Source organism: Thunnus thynnus, chromosome 3 (assembly GCF_963924715.1).
Source record: "Thunnus thynnus chromosome 3, fThuThy2.1, whole genome shotgun sequence".
NCBI lineage: Eukaryota > Metazoa > Chordata > Actinopteri > Scombriformes > Scombridae > Thunnus > Thunnus thynnus.
In genome coordinates this window covers 18,136,977-18,160,142 of record NC_089519.1, presented here as the reverse complement: position 1 = coordinate 18,160,142, position 23,166 = coordinate 18,136,977, and the positions used below count along the sequence as shown (strand labels likewise).

Sequence of the window (23,166 nt, the reverse complement as noted above, 5' to 3'; positions counted from 1 at the left end):
TGTTGTTTACACAATTCACAGGGAGGCAGGAGGATTTTCTAGTTCCGTTGTTTCTGTCCTCTCTGACTCCAGCAGTAGCCATGTTGTCTCAAAGTAATGCAGCAGCAGGCTACCAGTAAGCTACACTATCATCTTTGAAATGTTCTTTTTTTTTCTGCGGAAGTGCACTGGACATGTGCAGGTCGGCGGATGTGGAAAGAAAAAAAAATACTGGGAGGATCGCCGATCCTACTTTTGATTTCGAAGGCTGAAATCGAATGCTCATTACAATCAATTTTTGATTTAGAATCAAAATCATGACACCCCTACTTATTGCAGATACAAGAAATTTTAGTACAGAAATGAAAAATATATGTCAAGTGTGACAAGTTTTTTTTCCACCTGTAAAATGTTCCACTCAATACATATCCTGACCATAATAAGGGTGTCATGATTCCTGTCTCAGTCCTGTGTCACCCTACCTGTTGCCACTTCCCCAGTTGCTCTCTCCCTCTCTCTTCCTGTGTGTATGATTGTGTGACTGGAGACAGGTGTGCTGGAGTCAGACCTGAGACCCACAAGCTGCAATCCGTTCCATAATCAAGACCTCTATTTATACTCAGCCCTGCCAGATTGTAGCCTCTGCACCAGTCAGTCTACGCATTGCCATTAAGCCATTATATATTATAAGCCATCTGTTCCCTATATTTATCCTGAGGGTTTTATGTGTTGCCTGTATCATGTTCTCATGCTGCTTCTCTTGTTCCCTGTAGTCCTGTCTGCTCTGGCTCCCATCCCTGTCCCCTTTTCCCTGCAGTCTTGTCTGCTCTAGCTCATGTGCCTGTCTCCTGTTCCCTGCAGTCCCATCTGCTCTGTCTCCGATCCCTGACTCCTGTCCCCCATCTCGTCAGACCTGCTTCCCTGCCCTGGACCCCCGCTCTACCCAGCATCCACAGATTCCACTCTGGACCTGCTCCCCTTGCCCCAGCTTGCCTCACCTCCTGGTTCCAAGCTTCCAGACCAAGCCTCAGCCCCAGGATCCCAGCTACTAACCCAAGCCTCAGCCTCAGGTTTCCCAGCTACCAGTGCAACACACAAAGGTCCCCAGATGGACTGGAACAAGGAACGTTGCAATTTATGGTCGGTGCCCTAAACCCTCACCACAGCAGTGCCTCAGAAGACATTTCCAACACACCTGTCCTGCTCTTTGATTTGATTGTTCACAATGGACTAAAACAACCAGACATATAACCACGGATATATTCAATCTCAGATGGTAGACAAATTCCTATTGTTTCACGGTATTGTCATATGTATTAGCATAATGTTGCAGTCTCAGCGGGGCGGCTGTGGCTCAGGAGGTAGAGCGGGTCGTCCACTAATCGGAAGATCGGCGGTTCGATTGCCGGCTCATCCAGTCCACATGTCGATGTGTCCTTGGGCAAGACACTTAACCCCAAATTGCTCCTGCTGGCTGTGCCATCAGTGTGTGGATGTGTATGAATGATTAGATTTCCACTGATGGGCAGGTTGGGACCTTGCATGGTAGCCCCTGTACCATTCAGCGTGTGAATGTGATTCGTAGTGTAAAAAGCGCTTTGAGTGGTCGGAAGACTAGAAAGGCGCTATACAAGTACATTTACCATTTAAATAACAAACAGCCAAGCTTTCCTCTGTCCCCTACTTTCAGTCTTTTCTCACACCCACTGAACTCTCTGACTGTGTCCCACCCCCACACCTTTTCTCTCTGCCAGTTCAAGTCTTGCTGTTCATCAATAATTTACACATGGTCAGGACATGTGAGCTGTAAGTCTCTACAGCAGTGATGGATGCAATAGTCATACAAGCACCCTTTTTTTTAAAAAAAAAAAAAAAAGATAATAGTATCTGTATGTTTTTCACCACATTAGTCCAATTATCAGTCACCTTAATTTCTGCCCAGTTAATTTTTGATGTTGATCTTTCCATTACACATATGATTAAAAAGCAGTAGCTAAATTTTAAGCAGAGATATTGAAGGGTCTTATCTGCTCCTAAGAATTGTTTGCTGTACTGCTGTTGATGCAGCTAAAACACTTCGCCTGTCCTAAGCAGACAGGTTGTAGGATACTGATAATATTTATCCAGAGGTCATCAATATGTGTTTAGAACCAGAACATATGCATGAAGTCCCCAGTTTCAGAACACTGGGGAATGGGACATTGATCTGATTCAGTTTGTTTCATTATGTGATGATATAGGCTCTATGGATTAATTGAAAATGAATCCATTGATGTGCAAGATTTTTTAAATAGTCAAAAATATTACTAGTTTCCAATTACATACTAATTCACATACATATACAGTATGTGTAATGGAAAGATCAACAGCACAAATTAACAGGGCTCTGTTGTTCTCTCTTGTTTTTATTTCTGAGACCTACTGTGAATTACACTACTCTAACTTTATCACTTACACTAGTGCAAGCTGTTTATCCCATATTTTCTAAAGTGGTAACTTTAAGTACAGCCTGTTGACGCTCTCTTTTTTTAAAGGGTGCTTGTATTACTGTAGCCTATCTAGGCTTAAGTATATTTATCTCCTGTGGTGGAAGAAGTATTCAGATCCTTTACTTAAGTGAAAGTAACAATACAGCAATGTAAAAATACTCCATTACAAGTAAAAGTAAGCAGCATGAAAAATCCCTCTTAAAATCCTACTTAAGTAGTCTTACTTCAAAATCCAAAAGCCAAAAATGTTGTAAACCACTGTTTTTATCTTTAACAAAGCGTTTTATTTCAAAAGCTTGTAATATTGTGTAAAATCTTAATCTGAAAAGTAAAATAAATGTAGTGGAGTAGAAAGAACAATATTTCCCACTGAATTTAGTGGAGTAGAAGTATAAAGTTACATAAAATGGAAATACTCAAGTAAAGTAAAAGTATTTCAAAATTGTAGCTACTTACAGCAAGTACACGTTACTGTAGCCTACTTAATTGCTCTCCGCCAATGCGAATAAACAGCCAGGGCCTTTATCCATGACAGTACCTTGGCTGGTCAGAATGCCCCAGCAGGCCTTTTTCCTTTCCGTGGCATGTGCGGTTAGCGGGCCGGGCTCGGCGCCTCTTTTCCGGGACACCTCCGCAGCTACAGACGGAGCCTCTGTCATGTTCCCACGGCTGGATCTCACTCGCTTACCACTTAAACAGCACGGACTGCACCAGCTGAGTACGAGCCAGTCTGACGGGAAAGGGTGAGCAGGGCGGGCAGAAGGAGATTGAGACACTGATTGGCTGAACGGCTTTGTTGTTGACGTGTTCAACGCACATGACCATCTCACATGCCCGTCCATGTGTGGACGAAAGAGCGCCTATTTTCGTCCCTTAAGTCACATCTGTTTGTGTGCTTGTATGTTGTGGCGTACTGAAGCATCTTTTAAACTGTAGCCTATGTGATTGCTTGGGCAGATTTAACTCTGAATCACATCAAATCTAACTTCTGATCAGATTCCACTAGATCTCCTCATCACAACAATTTGTTCTGAAATTACCAGTGCCAATTTTGTGTCATGGCTGTTTGAAGGTAGTGTATTCATTCATCAACATTTTTTTACATCAGTGATTCCCCTAATAATGTATAAGGCTGAATAACCACCTCCGCAAAGCCATGAATGTATTTTAGGAACTGGATACCAGACTCAAAAATGGCACCTATTCATTGGGATGAAACTGGCGCATACAAGATAGTGTAAGGACAGGTGGACCCTCTTATCTGGGGACACTGTAGCATTCAATATTCAAATTAAATGATGTGTAAAAATCGGAGAATTCACATGACAAAAAACAGCAATTAAAATGAAAGACTAAATACATGGAAAAATTTAACGATTGTATAAATAGAGCAGATCAACTAGATATATGGATGCAAAGAGATCAAACTATATTTGGTAGAATCTACCTAACCAAAATTGAGTCTCTGGCTAGATGTATCTACACTGCCTACTCACTGACTATCCCCAATAAGGCTATGAAATCCATAAAGAAATTCGATTTTAATTTTATCTGGAAGACGAATAAACACTATATATATGACAGGGACTTGAAGAGGGACTCTGTCAAAATCTTGTTTGCAGACAATAGTTTTACTTTACAGTATATTGAGCTCATTTGTTGTCAAGTTTTGTTTCATCAGACTGCACACTCAAAACTCAGCACAATTATTCCGTCATAGGAGTACAAGGCTGCAACCAACAATCATTTTCATTATCAAGGTCTGATAATTACTTTCTTTAATAATCAATTGATTGTTCAGTGTATATAAAATGGCAGAAAATACTTAAAAAGTTAACATATTCAGATGACTTGTTTTGTCTGACCAACAGTCAAAAACCCAAAGACTTTGAGTTTACCATCATTGACAACTGGGAAAATTACCAAATATGAACATTTGAGAATTTGGTACTGGTAAATCTTTGGCATTGTTGCATTTAAAAAACAACTTACACAATTAACCAGTTATCAAAATTATTGCCAATTTTCTATCAATCGACTAATCAATTTATCATCTAATAATTTCAGCTCCTGAGTGCTACTGTGTGCAGTGGGAGGAGCTGCCTTATTGTAGGCTACCTGAGGAGCACCACACTTACATGACCATATCTGATATAAACACCAAATCACCATTATCACTCCTTTATGTGTCTAACTTTAAACAGCCTCTTTTTCAGTAAGGCTTGGTAAGTATTAGGTATTACCACCCACCACACACACACACACACACCACAGCCGTACAATTTAAGCAGTTGCTGCTATATAGTATATATAGACAGTATGTATTTACATTCATGGCATTTAGCAGTTCTTATCCAGAGTCTGACAGGTGTTTCTTTGATTAGGATTGTGTTTTCTGTTTTCTTGGTTTTCTGCTGCTCTGGGTTTTCCTCCTGTGTCTCTGTTCCGCTTTTCTCTCCACACCTGCCCTGCATTATCCTTGTTAGCCCTGTCCTGCTCCCTGGGTGCTTTTCATTAAACTAACATGTCTCCTCGCTTCCCTCACTTGCATCTCTTCCTTGTGTCTTAGCTCCTCCCAGCGAGGATATGAGAGAAAGATGCGAGGAAGAGACACAAAGACGGAGGAATTTAATTCACCAAACGGGACGTCCTTGCTCACTCCAGCGTCATTTTGAGGAGATGGCAACTACTCATGGCGCACATCACATCTACAAATATGTAGAAGTCAGCTATCAATATGTAAAACTTATTGAGAAACAGTTTAAACTCTAAAATTTATTTATACAATTAATTTATATTTTACAATGTTAGGGTTATTGATCTGATTCACCGGCTTTCTCGCTACCAGCGCTCCCTCTCGTCATTCCCCCTCTAGCTCACTTGACCATTGCTGCTCTCTCTCTCTCTCTCTCTTGCTGGTGCTCTCAGTTCTCTCTCTTTTTCTCTAGTCTTTTATAAAATGAGTCGGGAAGCTGACAGTTAAGTCTAACTTTACTTTTCATGTTATCAAATGAAGAGAAATGTCCTCCCCTCATCCTAGTAACGTCTTTTTACTCCCTCATGGCAGAGTTTACTGCTCTGATCAGTTTGATCTCTGGCTGTGATTGGCCACCGCAGTGTTCAGCTGCAGTGACGTCAGGTTTCGTTTCTTCAAAGGTTGACTCTGGCTCAACGTTCCTGCCACGGCTGCGGTGCACTACCCCCATTCAACTGAATGGGAGGTCTGGCGTTTTCGCCGCACCACCTGATTTGGTCTGAATATGGCCTAATACAGTAACCAGCTATTACTTACCAGAGGTGCTGAAGCCACCTCATTAACATCCTAATAGGATAGGTTGTATCGTAGAGTAATTAGCATACACACAAACTGCAACCTATCTTGTCCTGTCAGGACAAGATAGGTTGCAGTTTGAGTAATCAACCGTGTAAGCCACACCTGTGCCTCTGCCTCTCACCTGTGCATTTGTGCAGCATTAGCAGTTTGTATCACAACAATTGTTAGAGTCACTATGTACTGTGCATTTACTACAAGTAAAATGAGTCACCCCACGTGGCCGGAACCGAAGCTCCTCAGAGGCCAGATGACCAAGACATGCAGGATGTCGTCACTGCCCTCCTCCACCTCTCCATAGAAGAACAGGAGAACCTCAACCTCTACAGCGTTAGCGAATGAGATAAAAGCATTACAAGAGCTGGTTGACTACGCCTACAGCCCGGCCAGGAAGCCCAAGAGCACCATCCCGGACCTATTAGGTGAGATGTTTCTCTTCCATCAGCACAGAGCCCAGCTGCTAGCCGCAGAGCGCCAAGAGCAGTTGAGCCAGCTGCAGCACAGCTACCAGGCTGTACTGGAGGAGAATCGCAGACTGCGTCATGAACGCCTATGCTCAGATACTGAGATACTCTGGTTGTAAGATGCCAACAGAACTCTGCGCACGCAGATCAGGTCTTTTCAGACAAGAGCAGAGGACAGGCGCGAAGTAGGCCAGACCGGTCAGATGAGCACTGCTGCCAACATTGCCACCCAGGAACCAAGTGACGTTCCTGACCTTGAAGACTTGACCCTCCTCCTGTAGCAACCAGCTGAGGCCTGCCCCAAGAAGCCCTCCAGGTAAAGGAGCAGATGACCCCAGTCCACCAGGAGATGCAAGCTAGTAGCCTAGTGACCCCTGGTGGTGCAGTCTTCAACCTCATCAGTCCAGAAGACTGCCAAGCACCTCCATCAGCCCACTCAGCAGACGCAGGTGCCCCACACTCCGATGGTGCACCCCCCTCAATCCTCAGCCACATGCCCTCATGTCCAGATTGAAGGGGGGATGATCACTCCCAAGATGAGAGTGGCATGGGTGCCTTCGGGCCCCCCTTGACCAGCGAGCTGTACACATCACCGAGCCTGTGCCCCTGGACAGGATTCCATCCCCACCATGAAGAGGAAGAAGTCGTCCTCATCGCTATGGTGAACTGAGCAACCCTGGAGTCTCTGATGTTTCAGACAGTCCACTGCCACATCGACGCCATGACTTGCGCACTCGACATCTCAAGTCCCTCGCAAGCGATGTCGAATGCTTCAACTCTAATAGTCAAGATTCAGACATCAATGACTATCTCCAGGGAATCAAACGCTACCTGGGTGACCTACCTCACCTCATGCACCCTGCTAGAGGGCAGGAAGATGACATCAGAGTTCTGTGGATCCACACCTCAGGAGATGCCAACCTAGCGCTGGAAGGCAACAAGATGCCTCACGTCAAGATGGACAGCAGAGCAGAACCTCGCAGACGCTGACCACCTTGCCGGCGGGGTGGGAAACAAAACCACAAGGGTGATGACCAAACCCACCCCCTGACCGAGCTCTTTCAGCCATTTCTACTCCCTGAATGGGTGGAGCAACCTCCACATTGAAGGGGGTGGACTCACTGTGGTAGTGTCCCCTCCAGTTAAGCGTAGTGTACTGTACCCACAACCTCAGCATGCACTAATACTTACTACCACTCCATTCGTCACCATAACCACTGTCAATTTGTAGTTTGCTTTCCCTATAACCTTTGCATGCTTTAGATACTGTGTCAGAAATGTGAGCTCAGGTGTAACATAGGTGAGTAGGTAAGTTAGACTAAATCCTTAGATCGGCTACTACCACTGTGATGCAACCTCCACAGCCACACTTTGCACACCAGTCTGAGCCAGTCTATTGGCTAACTCCAACTTCTTTCAGGAGTGAGCCTATTAACCTAACCAACTTTCTTTTTAAGGGACTGAGCCCAAAAGGCAGAGGACTACTGTAAAACATAGTCCTCGCCTGAGGGCAAGGACCCTATTGTTTATCGTGTGTTTGTTTGTTTTTGTTTTTTTGTTTTTTTCTTTCTTTCTTTATTATTGCGCTACTTCAGACCTAAATTTGACCAAAATGTGCTCTCTAGCGCCACCTATGTAACTAAAATGGCTGCCATGGCCTGTAGGAATGTCGTAGAGACATCAAACCAAAGCTCAATTACTTGTCTCATCAAGACCTACAAATCATACACTGACACCCCTGACCTAAAGCCAACAGGAAGTCCTCAATTAGCCTTTCAAAATAAGACTTTGCCCCAATTTTGGCCCTTGAACAAACACTATCTGAGGGCGTTAATGGTATTGGCTTCAAACTTTAATAGATGACTTATGACACTATGCTGAAAAAAAGTTGTTAAAAACTTTGTAATAACTCAAATGGTTTGGATTTTATAAGCCCCCAAAGTTGCAGTGCCACATCACCCTTACAATATAAAACAATGGGGAGGCATAAACTTTGTGTCAAACAGAGGCTTCTGACGTCTAAACTATAAGTCTGACCACTTTCAAACCTGAATCAATGGATTCGCCATGAAATTTCCTACTAAAATATGATTTTTAATGTAAGATTTGGCCAAAGTCATGGGATTTTTGAGAAGATTTCACAAGAAGCATACTCTAAAATCCTCCTCTCCAACTGCTCCTGGTGATGGCACTCCCTCAGTGCTGTGAAACATTCCGAAATACACACTCATTATAAAATCAATGGAGAAGCAAGAAAAGACTTTAAAAGTAAAAGGGCCAGAGTGCAAGGTCCCAACCAATGCTGCTTGCAGCTTTAATTCTTTTTGCCTTTCCTTCTTTTGTTGTCGTGTAACCAGCAAAAAGACTGTGTTGGTTAATACCTTGTGTACCTAGATTTGTTAGAACTCTGCCCAGACATTGCTCATCAAGAACTCAATGGGGCTGTGGAAAACAACTCTGGAGGCCAACTCAAAGCCAATTGCACAAGTTACCATCAAGTGCAGCATATACGAAGGTGATGCACTATTCCCACTGCTGTTCTGCATAGGCCTGAACCCCCTCAGCCAGATCATCTCAAAGAGTGGCTACAGATACCAGTTCCAAAGTGGAAAACCATCAGTCACCTCCTCTACATGGATGACATCAAGCTGTATGCCAGGAATGAGCAAGACATCGACTCACTGATCCACATCGCCAGGATCTACAGCAACGACATTGGGATGTCATTCGGACTAGATAAGTGTGGTCGGATGGTATCGAAGAGAGGGAAGATGATCAGAACCAAGGGGGTTGAACTACCAGAAGGCAGCATTGCAGATGTTCAGGACAGCTACAAATACCTTGGGATCCCGCAGGCAAATGGGAACCATGAGGAGGCCGCAATGAAGTCAGCCACAGCCAAATACCTACACAGAGTAAGGCAGGTCCTCAAAAGTCGGTTGAATGGGAAGAACAAGATACAAGCCATCAACACGTATGCCCTACCAGTCATCAGATACCCCGCTGGTATAATAAGCTGGCCAAAGGAGGAGATAGAGGCCACTGATATCAAGACAAGGAAGCTCCTCACAATGCATGGAGGGATTCATCCCAAGTCCAGCACCCTGAGACTGTACACTAAGCAGAACGAGGGAGGCCGAGGACTGGTGAGTGTCAGAGCCATTGTCCAGGACGACACAACCAAGATCCAGGAATACATCAGGAAGATGGCCCCCAAAGATGAACTGCTAAGTGAATACCTCAGGCAGCAGAAACCCGATGATGCAGAGGAGGAGGAGGAGCCATCATGGTGGGACAAGCCCCTACAAGGCATGTACCACCAACAGATAGAAGAAGTGGCTGATATCAAGAAATCCTACCAGTAGTTGGAAAAGGCTGGACTGAAGGACAGCACAGAAGCACTTATCATGGCAGTACAAAAACAGGCACTTAGTACAAGATCAATAGAAGCGGGGATCTACCACACCAGACAGGACCCCAGGTGCAAAGGGGGAATTTTTAAATTCTGTATATATACACACTCTCTCTCTCTCTCTCTGTCTCTGTCTCTCTCTCTCTCTCTCTCTCTCTCTCTCTCTCTCTCTCTCTCTCTCTCTCTATATATATATATATATGTGTGTGTGTGTGTGTACATATATGTGTGTGTGTATACAGATACATACACATATATACACACACACACACACACACACACACACACACACACACACATACATATATATAGAGTTCACATAAAATGTTAATATCTGAGCGATATCAACATTCACAGGTGAATGAAGAAGGTATGGACTCGAGCTCTGACTCTCTCTCTCTCTATATATATATGTGTGTGTGTGTGTGTGTGTGTGTGTGAACTTTGTAATCCATACATTATATATTATAATGTGTGTGTGTGCAATTTCCTGTACATAGCATTCTTTGTTAGGAATAAAGTTATTGAAAAAAACCTTTACTTCTTCCGCTTACTCAGCGCTCGCATTTGAACGTATTTCCTATTTTCTGCTGCGTCAAGTTAACGTTGACACAAAACGGAAGCAAATCCACTTAGCCTACGCAGACGAGTAGGAACTGCCATATCTGCTTCGAGTTAAATTTATTTTGTCATGGCAGCAGACTCTTTCGAGCTGCCTGTCTAAAGTAGGTGCTTCAGAACGTTTTTGTCAATCATATAGCCGACATTAGTTGCAGAGATATTGACCCTCACTTGGTTTTTCTTAATGTATTCGACTAAAAGTCACATTTAAAATAGTGTGTCTTTATATAATTCAACTTCCTCCTTTTTACCCAACTATCTCGCACACACATTGATTATATTTTGAAACGCCTTACAGGAAGTACGTCTTCGTTAACAAAACTTGACGTTTCCTTTTTGTACATTGACTAGAGCTAGCTATCGCGCACATCGTGTGCGATATACGTCTTATTGATTTACTAGTATTATTGTTATTACTGGTCTGGTAACTGCTATTTAAAGATGAATACGGTTCTGTCGAGAGCTAACTCTTTGTTCGCCTTCTCTCTGAGCGTCATGGCGGCCTTAACTTTCGGCTGTTTCATCACAACAGCGTTCAAAGACAGAAGAGTTCCTGTGGACATCCACGTCTCTAAAGTCATGCTGTAAGATTTATTTTTCAAGCATTATTTATAACAGCTGTCAACATTAAATACTTTACAAGTAGAATATGTATCTGTGAGTACTGTATTTTAGTTACGTATCATTACTAATGCTTGAATGTTTAGGCAATAATGCAAATGAGCAGATCAAAGATGAGATGAGAGAAACGTTAGTGCTTAGGTGATAACCGTGTATAAAAATACAGTAAGGCATTTGAGGTTTGGCTGATTTGGTTCAATGAAATGCTTTTTGTAGCAGAGAATTATACTCAGCAAAATTAAATACTCTCTTTTTGTAACAAATGCATTATTTTGCAAAGCAAATTTAGTAATTTTCTCAAGTATGGTTTTGACAACAGACCATTCACGTAATCTCAACAGTAATCAATAAAAAAGTAAAATAAAATATAACAGGTTATATACAGGTAGCTTCAAAATTACAAGGTAATTCATGTTATCAAATAAACTACATGTATATAAATCAGTAGCGGCTGGTGACTCAAAAAATTGGGGAGGACAGGAGGAAAACCAACATGGAATCTTACAACAAATCGCATCAAACTATATCATTGTCCCACCTGATGAAATCGGAGGGGTGGGGGGCAATTTTATATGCCAAAAAAACAATTTGCTTGAAAAGGCTGCTTCTTTAAAGACATTTGGCATATACATATCGTCTCTAAACAAAGAAGTGCTCATTTTAGCCATGGAGTGGTTCAAATGTGTCATTTTACTAACAAAGTGAAATTCAAATTTATAGTATTGTTCTATTGTGACAACAAATTTATGTTCTCATCAAAAACAGACAACATATCACATGATTTACATGTGTTTCCTATGTATTTTCTTAGTATACAGAAATATATAAAGTAGCACAAAGCTTATAATGTGATACAGGTTCAGATCAGTGCTGAATACTAGAAAGACTGGACACTAAAAACATTCACAGATCTAAAAGTGTAGGTTCACATCAGAAAGTATTAATGCATGTATCAAATACATGACCTACACACTCTTATCTATATGTATGATATACAAAATACAGTCTACAAAGCTAACATGTTAACACTAGGGGTGTTAACATGAACACAAAACTCACGGTTCGGATCGTATCACAGATTTGAGTCACGGATCAGATCATTATTAGGATCAGAGAAAAAAAGGGGGGAGACAAATAAAACTTTGTTTTCCATTTATTCTGTAACACATTTACAGCCAGAAACAGCAAGGAACTCTTAAATAAAAACAACGTTTAAGATGTCCAATGTTTAAATAAAATAAAATAAAATATATAAAATATTCAATGCTCAGTGATTGCAATATGAGGCATGAAACCTTCCTCTTTTAAACAGTGAATGAAACAGCCTCTGTCCACATCATCAAAACCTGATGATAACCAACATTCACCGCTAACATCAGTTAGCAGCTAGATAACTAATATGCTGCTCAGCTGCAGCACATCAAACAGCAGGTAAACATAACTCAAATGTCACATCGGACTGTTAGATGCTGGTTTGATTGTTGCTCTTCAAAATCCCTGTTAAAGTTAGCGACACTCTGTCTGCCCATGACTTGTACTTACAGCAGTTTGTTTACTTTGTTTTAAATGAGACATTAAATTTTGCAATTAATCCGCAGTTCATATGCCTGCCGAACCGTGGGGGGCGATCCATACGGATCACGGATCAACTACAATCAGTTACACCACTAGTTAACACTTGTCATTCTAGTTACTTTAAGCTTATTACCAATTACCAATATACGGCTCAGCTTAAAAACAAACTAAAGAAACTGTCAGAAGCAAGCAGCCAGACCTCCTGCACTCATTCACTAATCATACAACAGGTGACTGAACAACCAATTAATTAAAAACGAATGAATGAGTGAGTCCAGACATCTCACTGTAACTTCAACAAGCAAACTAACGTTACCCACAATACATTATATATATATATATCTGCTGCATTCTTGTTACAGAGATAAATTCACACAACAGCTACAGAGACATTTACCCATCAGAGATGAAATTAGCGACCAAAGAGACAGAGAGAAAGACGCTGTATCTGACTCACGTTAGCTGACGTCTTCTTCTTTCTATCATGGAGATGAAGTATTCATGTCATAACGTCCATTTGTGACTGTTGGTCATCTTGTATGTTATATGTAGCAGAATATATATATATAGCATATAACAGTTCTATATAACAGAACTTTATGGCTGCTGCTTAACCAGTCTGATATCATTAGCAACAATGGCAAACAAGCTAACTCTCGTGGTTGTTTCTCCGGTTGCTTCTCTCTCCAGCCTCCTCGGCAGTCCAGATAATTTCTCCCATTAGCTTAACAACAGTCCTTAACAGTTCTTCCATGGATGTATAAAGAGTCCTTCAGGCTGCTACAACAAGCCAGTTGTTGCATTGGCTAACACAAGGAGCTATCTACTGCTGCTACTCTGCCTTACAGTGGAGAGAATTGAAGATGAAATCTGGAAACTATCATTGGACCAACTTGTCAATATTGCACTCTGGTTGTTGATTGGTAAGGGAGGACAGCCTCCCTTGGAGCGTCATTTTACGTGTCATGGCCAATTACAGATTAGCATGAAAAAAAAAAAGAAATAAATTAAGTCCAGTGTAAGAGATCCCGCCCTGCGGAGGTCAGCAGGCACCTGTCCTCCTCTCTATGATCAGGATGTCTTTTGAACACTGGATTCACGCTCAGGAATTTTCAGCCTCACATGTGACTGAATGGAAATGACGATAAATGATGTAAAATATAATGTAAAATATATATATATGTGTTTAACTGTTATTATGGATAAAATTAAAGTCAGGAATAGTCTTTCAGCAAGAAACAGTTTAATGGGGGAAATAGCATCATGAAAAGAAACATCTCTCTAATAAATGAAGAAAGTTGTTTATGGTTCTTTTGTTGATCAGACCGACAATTAACAGATTTTTTTTAACTAGATGATGAATCAGAAAACAAATAAAACATAAAACTTGGGAGTGATACACTTAAATTTAATCTGTAATCTGTCTCCACTCTGATATGAAACTGCAGGGATGTTTTGATGTATCAAATCAGTTTGATCAGCTGTTTGACAAACACCTGCACATGAATAAAAACCTGCATTCTGTATTTATTCTGTGTATTGTGTCCTGCTCAGAGGCATATGAACCATTTCTACAAACAGAATGCATTCATATTATTTATTTATTATTTGAGTCTGTATTTATTGATATTCTGATTATGAATTCATTATTTAATAACCCAGAAAGTGAATAGAGTCTTTTGAACACTGAAAATTTAAAAAAAAAAAAAATTATTAGGTGTTTCAGGGAAAATGGAAATTATGTAACTCATATCAAACTTGATGCTCAGGAATTTGCAGTGTCGATGGCCTTCAAAATGGTGGACCAGAACAACTTCGAACTTCGATTTGGTTATAGTGAGGATATATCAGAGACTTGAGATGTACATGTTGTCTGTCTTCCTCCGTTTATTTCTCTCCTCTCTGTTCAACAGGAAGAATGTCGATGACTTCACAGGACCCAGAGAGCGCAGTGATCTGGGTTTTATCACCTTTGACCTCTCAGCTGATATCCTTTACAGTACTGCTTCTCAAACATTGATGCACTGTAGTGCCCTGTACATGTAGGAACAATGTTTTTCTTTGTTGAAATCCCACTTTTACCTTCTGCCAGCAGCCAGTGTAATCTGTCCGTTTCAAAAAGTTGTACTGTATATCTTCATGTCTAGTTTTTAGGGATGAAGTACATAGGGGTGCACAAAAAAAAGGATTCACATAAGAATCGCGATTCTATCTTTGCAGATTCAGAATCGATTCAGAAATTCCAAGAATCGATTTACATTTTTCAGTCTTGCCATGACGTTGTTTTCCTGACATGAGTTAGCTCGCTAAATCGCATAGATGGCGCAATGACGCCACGGTGGTTTCTGCCCGGACCCAACTCGGGGGGCAAGAAGGAAGTGAATTGTGTGTCATGGAGAGACCGCAAGTGATGGAGTACTTCACAGAAAAACAAATACAACCTGCCTCATTGGCAATGAAGGCAAGATTATCAGGTGTTGCAGTGCACCTCTGCAGGGTTCTGCTGTTGTGGGCATATTTATTTGTAACCACTGTGAAACAATCAGAAAATAACGTTTTCCTCATCCACTCTCTAGCTTGTAGGAGCACTGCTTCTCTCTCTCTCTCTCTCTCTCTCTCTCTCTCTCTCTCTCTCTCTCTCTCTCTCTCTCTCTCTCTCTCTCTCTCTCTCTCTCTCTCTCTCGTCTTTTTTAAAATGAGTCGGGAAGCCGTCAGCAAAGCCTAACTTTACTTTTAACGTTATTAAACGAAGAGAAATGTCCTCCCCTCTTCCTAGTTAAGTTTTTGTCTTCCATCATGGCAGGGTTGTACAGTGTTACAGGTTGTGTTGCTCCAAAAGTTGATTCTGGTTCAACTTTCTCGCTGTTATTTGAAGTATGAATTTAAGTTATTATTTGTAGTTTTGCACTTAGCAGTTTATCTTCGTAATCATTTTTATTTTTGTGTGAAGTATTCATTTTACCCTTTGTCTCAGGGCTGCCTTGGTTTCCTATCGACTGAGTGGACTAAAAGAAAATAAATCTTACTCAGGGTTGATATTGTAAATGTTTACATTTGATTTAGTGTGATTTTTTTTTTTCATTGAGACCTATAAAAGTGTCTACCACAGTCAAATGGAAAGAGTAACTCAAAACATCAATCTAGAATCAAATCTATGAATGAATTGAGAACTGATTATGAATCAAGACTCGAATAGATTTTGAATCGCAAATCAATTGTGAATTGAATCGTGATCCCAAGAATTTGAATCAAATTGAATCGTGAGATTTTCTGAATTGTGCACCCCTACAAGTAAAGCACTGGTTTGCCAGGTTCTAATCCTGAGTCTGCTTACTGCCATATTGTCATGTTCAGCAGTAAGTAGTGTTAGCAATTTGTATTGTTTTAAAGGGCCAGTTTAACCAAATTACAAAAACATACAATATTTTTCCATTTACCGCTAATAGCATCGAGCTGTAACTAAAAGGGACCTATAATGCTCATTTTCAGCTCTATATTTTTATTTCTGGACTCCACTAGAGTAGCTTTGCATAATTCACAGTTCATAAAACCCATGACTCAACCTATTTATCTTACACTGGTCCTTTATCCAGCCCCTCATTTCAGTCTCTGTCTCTTAACAGGCAGTCTCAGCTCCTGTCTTTTTATAGCCCCCCCTCCCGATGAGCCCACTCTGTTCTGATTGGCCAGCTTTCCGGAAGCCTGCTAGGGATCCAGCCAGAGCAGAGTTGTGTTCAGTTACTGCTGATGCAAACTCAACATTTCCTGCTTTATTGCTTCAAATTAAAAGCTTTTAAATGACTAAATAACAGGAGACTTCAGGGATAGATGCTAATTTTTTAAGCACTGGCTCCACGGGTCACTAAGCCCCTAAAATTTAGTGGCCAAAGTACATTTATGGTAAATTTATATTATGTTATGTTTATGTAAAAACAACAAAGAATAGGCAATTTAACTCAACACAGCCTTCCTTAACTGTGACGCTTCAATAAATGAAAATAATTGAATATGCCATATAAATAAAAGTAGAAGTTGATAAAGAAAAAGTTTAGAAGGAACCATATTTATTTATATATTTATCTGTATTTATATTTTAAAGCCATATTTATAAACAGGTGAACATGGGCTGCAAGTTAAGTTACTTGAATGAGCCTCTGATGAGTAGATCAAATCCACCTGAGTGTCATCTGACCGCATGCTTCAATTGAAGGCGTGCAAGTCAAGGAAATCTGACCTTTTGTACAAAGTTAAGTTTGTCAATGCCACAAATTTGCTTAAATTTGATTGCTAACCTAGAACTAGGGAAGAAGAAAAGTATTTCTTCTTCATTTTACATTTAACATTACTTGTCTTGTTTCTGAACCCTCAAACTTTCTGATTATTTACAGGGTTATGTGAAAATATTAGAGAGATTTGCTGACGGCTTCCCGACTCATTTTAAAAAAGACAAGAGAAAAAGAGAGAGAGAGAGAGTGTGAGCGAGAGCAGCTGTGGTCAAGCCAGCTAGACAGTGAATTAAGTAGCGAGAAGGCCATTGAATCAGTTTAATAAAACTTTATTTTCTGATTGTTTCACAATGGTTACATTCTAGAGCACAAACACCCCCACACCCCCACACACCTGCGATATAATTGTAGTGAGGCATAAATCAGGGCAAGGATATGAAACAATTTCTAGAGCTTTGAGTGTTACTAGGAGCACAGTGGCCTCAAAAATGGAAGAAGTTTGGAGCCACCAGGACTCTTCTTAGAGTTGGCTGTCCAGCCTAACTGAATAACCAGGCAAGAAGGGCCTTGTACAGGGAGGTGACCAAGAACCCAACGGTCACCCTTTACCGGGTTTTCAGAAGTCCTCTGCAGAGATGGAAGAACCTGCTGGAAGGATGACTATCACAGCAGAATTCCATCAATCAGACCTTTATGGCAGAGTGGCCAGATAGAAGCCACTCTTGAGTAAGAGGGACATGACAGCCTGCTTGGAGTTTGCCAAACAGCATTTAACTGTGAGAGCATGAGGAAGAAGTTGGGCTCTGCACTATATATCGTATTAATTCGATTAATTTGAATTTTTGTAATGTTAAATGTCTAGATTTAGAAAATTCAAGTTGTTAAGGTATGCACAAAAGGTAATTTTTATTCAAGAAGTAACAGACAATAGCTGCTTCATTAGCTGCTTTAAGTCATGACAGACCCGTAAACTGATGTGATAAATTACACTACAAAAGCACCTGCTGCAGTTTACAGGACTTTTGTGACTCCAGGTGGCAAGCTGTCTCTGGCTATTTCGCAGTGAATTTAATGGTCACATCTACAAGAGGGACAGACTGAAAATGTTTAACATAAAAACATTATGGGTTATGGAGTGTTGATGGACAACAATGGCAATTTTATCCATTTAGAATTAAATTTACAACACAAAATGTGCAAAAAGTGAAGGGGTCTAATACTTTCTTAATCCACCGTATGTTTCTGAGCTTTCTGCCTCCATTGTGAGCAGTTTTTATTGTATTTACTTTTTACTTTCCACTGAAGGTCCTAAGAAATAGGCCCATCTTTGTGTTGTATAATAAGAGTTATACAATTTATGTCCTGTTGTAGTGGCATGGTCCTTGTGTGATGACTACCTGCAGGGTAATGTCTGTACTCTCATTGTTCCTTAACTTTTCTTACATTTGCAACCAATTTTTGACTGGAATGTTAAACAGCTGTTTCTCTATCTATCTGCTGAGTACGCCACAAAGAGCAATGTAAGCCGTATTCAGCAAACACACACACCCACTTGCACACTAAGGTTAGACTGATATTAGGGCTGGTTGGTATCTATATTTTTGTTTTTGCACGATGTGTCTAAATTGTAAAATTGAGTTATTACAATATGCACAAAAAGGTCATTTTTAGTCCAAAAGTAACGTAACGTGATTATACTACATGTTCATCTGCTGCAGTTTACATGACTGTCATGACTGTCAGGTGGAGAACTCAGAGTGAATTTAACGGCCACATCTACGAGAAAGATCGACTGACAATGACTTTGCACACTGATCTTTGCTCTCGGTTTCCTCTCTGGTTACCAGAGTTGAAATGCTGGGAGTCAACTGAACAGTTTTCAGATTCTGTTTTGTACAGTTTGTCTCTATCTGCTGGGTAGCTGACACTAGCTAGCAGCAGTCTGAAGACATCAGGCTGATGTCTTGTAAAGGAACACAAACAGCAGCAGATTATTAGTGAGCTGACCTTTCTGCTCTATCTGTGCTGAAACTGATTATTAAACTGGATGTGATCTATTTAGTTGAAGCATCTAGTACTGACAGGCAATAGCTGTGGGGATAACCTGTATTTTATAGCCCTGCAGGTGGTGCAGGTCTTTTATTGTTCTTGCTCAACTGTCTTAAAAAACTGTTTCAAGCCTTCTATGTTGCAGGCAAACAAAAATTGATTAAAATCGTGAATTGACCTCAAGTTTGAAAAAAATCAAGCTTTGATTTTTTTTTATCACCCAGCCCTAACAAATATACAGGCATTTTATTGGCTTTTTATCAGGAAGTGTGGTCAGTTTTTGTCCACCTGTCTTTGGATATATCCAGAATAGGGATATATTAGTGGCCGATAAAATGTTGGCTGATGAGAAGAAAATTCAATTGTTATTTTTCCGATAATGAAATTTCAGCTGATAATTATGTCCGATAATTATGCCTTGGCTGTGGACTAAGGGTGCTACTCAAAACCCGTTTCTGGAGAGAAAGCAGAGAGAATGAAACAGACTTCAGGTTATACTTTACTTTAGTCAACAGTGAATGTTCGCTGGCGTAACAAGATCAGAGCTCAATCCACCAGTAAGGAAGATAACTTATCAAACAACAAGCAGAACATAAACATGAAGAAATGCAACATCTGCAATGGCCCTCCCAGCAGTCAACTCACTGTCCCCTCTTATCCACAGCCGGTGTATTTTACAGCCATACCGAGCTTGATATACTTCTAGCGAACTGTTACAAATTAGCTCAAAGGGAATACTAATTAAATCTCATTAGCTAAGTATCTGAAAAAGAGATATGTCTGTTGTTAATTAGTCTACATATTTAAAAGATAAATTATGGTTGTCAAAATGTATTTTTTAATTTTGAGGATGGTGAGTACTGTAAACATTTGTGCTGTATTAGAAGAATAGACTTGTCATTCTAAAAATATATATTTATTGTCATCCTTATACACTTATATTACAAATGCTTTCTGAATTTGTAATAGCCTAATTACATTATCTGTATTGGCCACAACAAACAGATAATTATTGGTTATCGGCCCTGAAATTCCATATCGGTACATCTCTAATCCAGAATCACAATGTATAGACAAATGCAATATTTCATAAAGAAACATAATTTAGAGACCTGAAAACACAGGTTTTCTGTTACACGGATTCATATTAGTATTTAAAAACCAAGGGCTAGCGTTTCTTCAAAGGAAGACAAAATACCACTTCTGCCTCAGAAATGACTTTTAACTGTAATGTGATCCACAGAGCATTTCTTGGATTGGTTAACTGTTTTAAAATGGTCTCATGTGTATTTTGATTTTTCCTTCATGTATGCAATACGTTAAAGTAAAACAATACACTGTATGTTAAGTTTGTGAGAAATATTATTTTCTGTGAACATTTGGCCAGGGAAAAAATACATTAAATGAACTGTCTCATTCACAGTTTCTCTGTAGATCAGGGGCACAATACCTGATAGATGAAGTCATCAAATGAAATTAATATAATGTGTGTGTGTGTGTTTGTGTGTTTGTGTGTGCGCGTGTGTGTGTGTCAGTCTCTGAACCAGGTAGTGCTGTGGGATAAGATTGTCCTTCGAGGTGAAAACACCAAACTGAACCTCAGAGACATGAAGTCCAAATACTTCTTCTTTGATGATGGAAATGGACTCAGGTTAGACACAAATACACACACACAGGCTTGACATGAAGAACAATGTGTCTGCTGAAAGCCGGCAAATATTCCTGCTGCAAAGTTGACCTCTTAATGACAACACTGGAATAAAGAAAGACATTTAGACAATAGAGGCTTATGAAAAACTCAAGACACTCATCAGTCAGACATTTCTCCGTTCTCTGTTAAAGAGAGGCTGAGATTGACACTAAAATGAGAATTGCTGGTCCACCTTAAAGGTAAGCCTGGTCAGGTTAGGCTAAGGCATTGTTGATAACTTCGGGGCTAACCCCCTTCGATAGATGAGTGTTTTCTTTGTCATGAGGAGCTGCAGCATTTATTAACTGACACACTGCAGCCTTTACAGTACATTTACTGTCAGACTGACCGCTAACTTACTGCTGACCTTTTCCTCCGCTCTGCTCACATCACCATCATTTTTCTGCTGCTCGCTCGCTCTACACTATGTTCACACATATTACGCACTGCCCTCTTCCTTAACGGAGCTACGCTACTCTTCACATAGATGTCCTTTGAAGAATGAAGAGAGGTAGGATGACTCAAAACAATTCAACAATAACGCAGGGTGTGCTCGCAAAATGTGTGAGTGAAAATCATTGGTAGCTCGTTGATATTAATGATCGTGTGAAATTTTAGCAGTGGCGCTCATAATTTTAAGACAGGTTTTTTTCCTGGAAATGCATCTTAAAAAGTGGGGTAGTCTCATATTCGGGGTCTAGACAATTACCTGTTCACAAAATCAGATATTCCTTTCGAATGGATAAAGTACCGGTGTACAACCAGCTCCTACATGGAGTGTTGTGTTATGGGTTGTTTCTAGCCTTGATGTTGCTAGGCTAGCAAGTGTCTTAAAGTCTGTTTATAGTGAGTGTGTAGTCAGTCAGCCCTAAAAGTGTTTTGTTAGTCGAGTTTAACCTGCAGGAGTTTCAGAAGGCTTGTGCAACGTGTTTTTCTGCCATGGAGGAAATAAATTAATGACGAGTGAAAATGAGTCCAAAGCGTCTTCCGATGTCTTTGCTGCAGAAACAGAATTATGTCAAGCTGCCAAATACCATCACTGATGATAATCCAAATACAAACAGGCTATGATGAAAGTTATATTCAGAAAGTATTTTTCTAAAAACAGGTATTGCAAAGGGGGGGGGGGTCACCTTATATTTTTTTTACGGTGGTTACTGCGATGGTTTGAATGGCTCTGGAGTCAGAGTTAATCTGAGAGTTAGTTTCAAAATAAGACCTGAAATGACCTGGAATGTATTTTCTTCCTTGAATTGTATTTTGCATGTGAGACAAGACATTACCTACACAATAATGGAGGAGGCATGTGCACAAGCTGTTTTGCCGCAATAATGTAATAATAATGTTGCCTTAAGACAACACTTACTTCACCTGAAGGATCAAATACCTAAACATTATGGAAGGGTCTGAGTAAGAGTCTGACGCCCCAAATGCTGCTTCAGAGGCTTTTCCCTTGTGACAAAAAATCCCATTTTTGAATAGTGAATATAATTATCAAATCTGAGGTCCTTGTCAGCATGAGTTGAATGTTACATCTAAGTAATTAGCTGTATGCAACTGTCCTGACTGTCATGTCTGTGTCATCTCCAGGGCCAATAAAAACATCACTCTGACACTGTCATGGAATGTTGTTCCCAACGCTGGAATCCTGCCTCTAGTGGCTGGAAGTGGACACGTCAGCCTTCCTTTCCCTGAGACATACGAGACCACCAAGAGCTATTAGACACAGTCAGACACACATCCAGCCAGTTTCAACACATACTGTACACACAGACCAATGGAAGCAAGACAAGCACAGGCACAAACTGATGGCTCACTCACACTTTACACTGGTCTTTTTTCATAGATGTAAATTAATTTTTGGTTTGTAATAAAAGTTGAGATTGGAAAACTTTGTTTCTCTGTATGAGTTTTAAATAAACCAATATAATGTACACTGATGACAGATGAAGAGTTACTTCAACCAAATCACAAAAAACGCATTTTGTCTCACCCCCCCTTACATGCAAACATTGTTGGTGTTCATTTGATGAGAACAAAACAAAGAGGCTTTTGAACATCATCAGTATTGAGATTGGAAAATGTGACACATCCATAATCTGTGCTCATATTGATTGTGTTTATGAATCATTTTATCATTAATGAATAAAGATTTCATATTAATATTAAGTGTTCACTTTGAAATTACTGGCTTAAACTATGACTGAATCTGTGTGCTACAACAACGGCTAATTTAAGAGCTGATAGAGTCAATCCAATGTTATTTAGCTATCAAAGATGCTAATTAATTACAATAGTTTCTGTGAGCTGCACCTGGATATCTTGGAAATACAGCAACATAATTGGGGCATTGTCATGCCGGAAGAGACCACTCCATCAGGATAGAAATGTGTCATCATAGGATAAAGGTGGTGACTCAGAACAACTTTGTATTGATATGAAGTGACCCTTCCCTCTAAGGGGACAAGTGGACCCAAACCATGGTTTTTCCTTTAATTTGTCACCCTTCTATATATACAATACCCACTGCAATATTGGTACAAAAAACTAACTAAGAATATAACTAAAATATACATATGAGAAGGAACAAAAATCAATTATTTCAGCAGGGCCAAGCTCCCACTGTAGTCATAGCCACTGCATGCAACCTGTGTATGGCAATGCTTGGCACTGGGCACTAAAATGCCAGCTGATGTTGTTATTATATGA

General features: G+C 40.3%; 2 protein-coding genes across 4 annotated transcripts in view; one reads left to right on the top strand and one right to left on the bottom strand.

The window, feature by feature from the left end:
- Positions 1–3,220, bottom strand: part of LOC137179679 (ankyrin repeat and SOCS box protein 5-like) — a 37,979-nt gene extending 34,759 nt beyond the window's left edge. For 2 of the 3 annotated variants that reach the window (XM_067584536.1, XM_067584537.1), the window contains exon 1: positions 3,007–3,219. In XM_067584536.1, the coding sequence (XP_067440637.1) occupies positions 3,007–3,127 (121 nt within the window). In that variant the 5' untranslated portion in view covers positions 3,128–3,219. Of the gene's footprint in view, positions 1–3,006 lie in introns of all 3 variants that reach the window. The other variant, XM_067584534.1, reaches the window with a different exon arrangement.
- A 7,388-nt stretch (positions 3,221–10,608) lies between these two features.
- Positions 10,609–22,622, top strand: spcs3 (signal peptidase complex subunit 3). Its single transcript, XM_067584530.1, has 5 exons — positions 10,609–10,880; positions 14,406–14,481; positions 18,164–18,238; positions 20,303–20,418; positions 22,048–22,622. Exons 1-5 carry the CDS (start codon positions 10,738–10,740, stop codon positions 22,178–22,180), a joined length of 543 nt encoding a protein of 180 aa, XP_067440631.1. The 5' UTR covers positions 10,609–10,737; the 3' UTR covers positions 22,181–22,622.
- Positions 22,623–23,166: the final 544 nt, after the last annotated feature.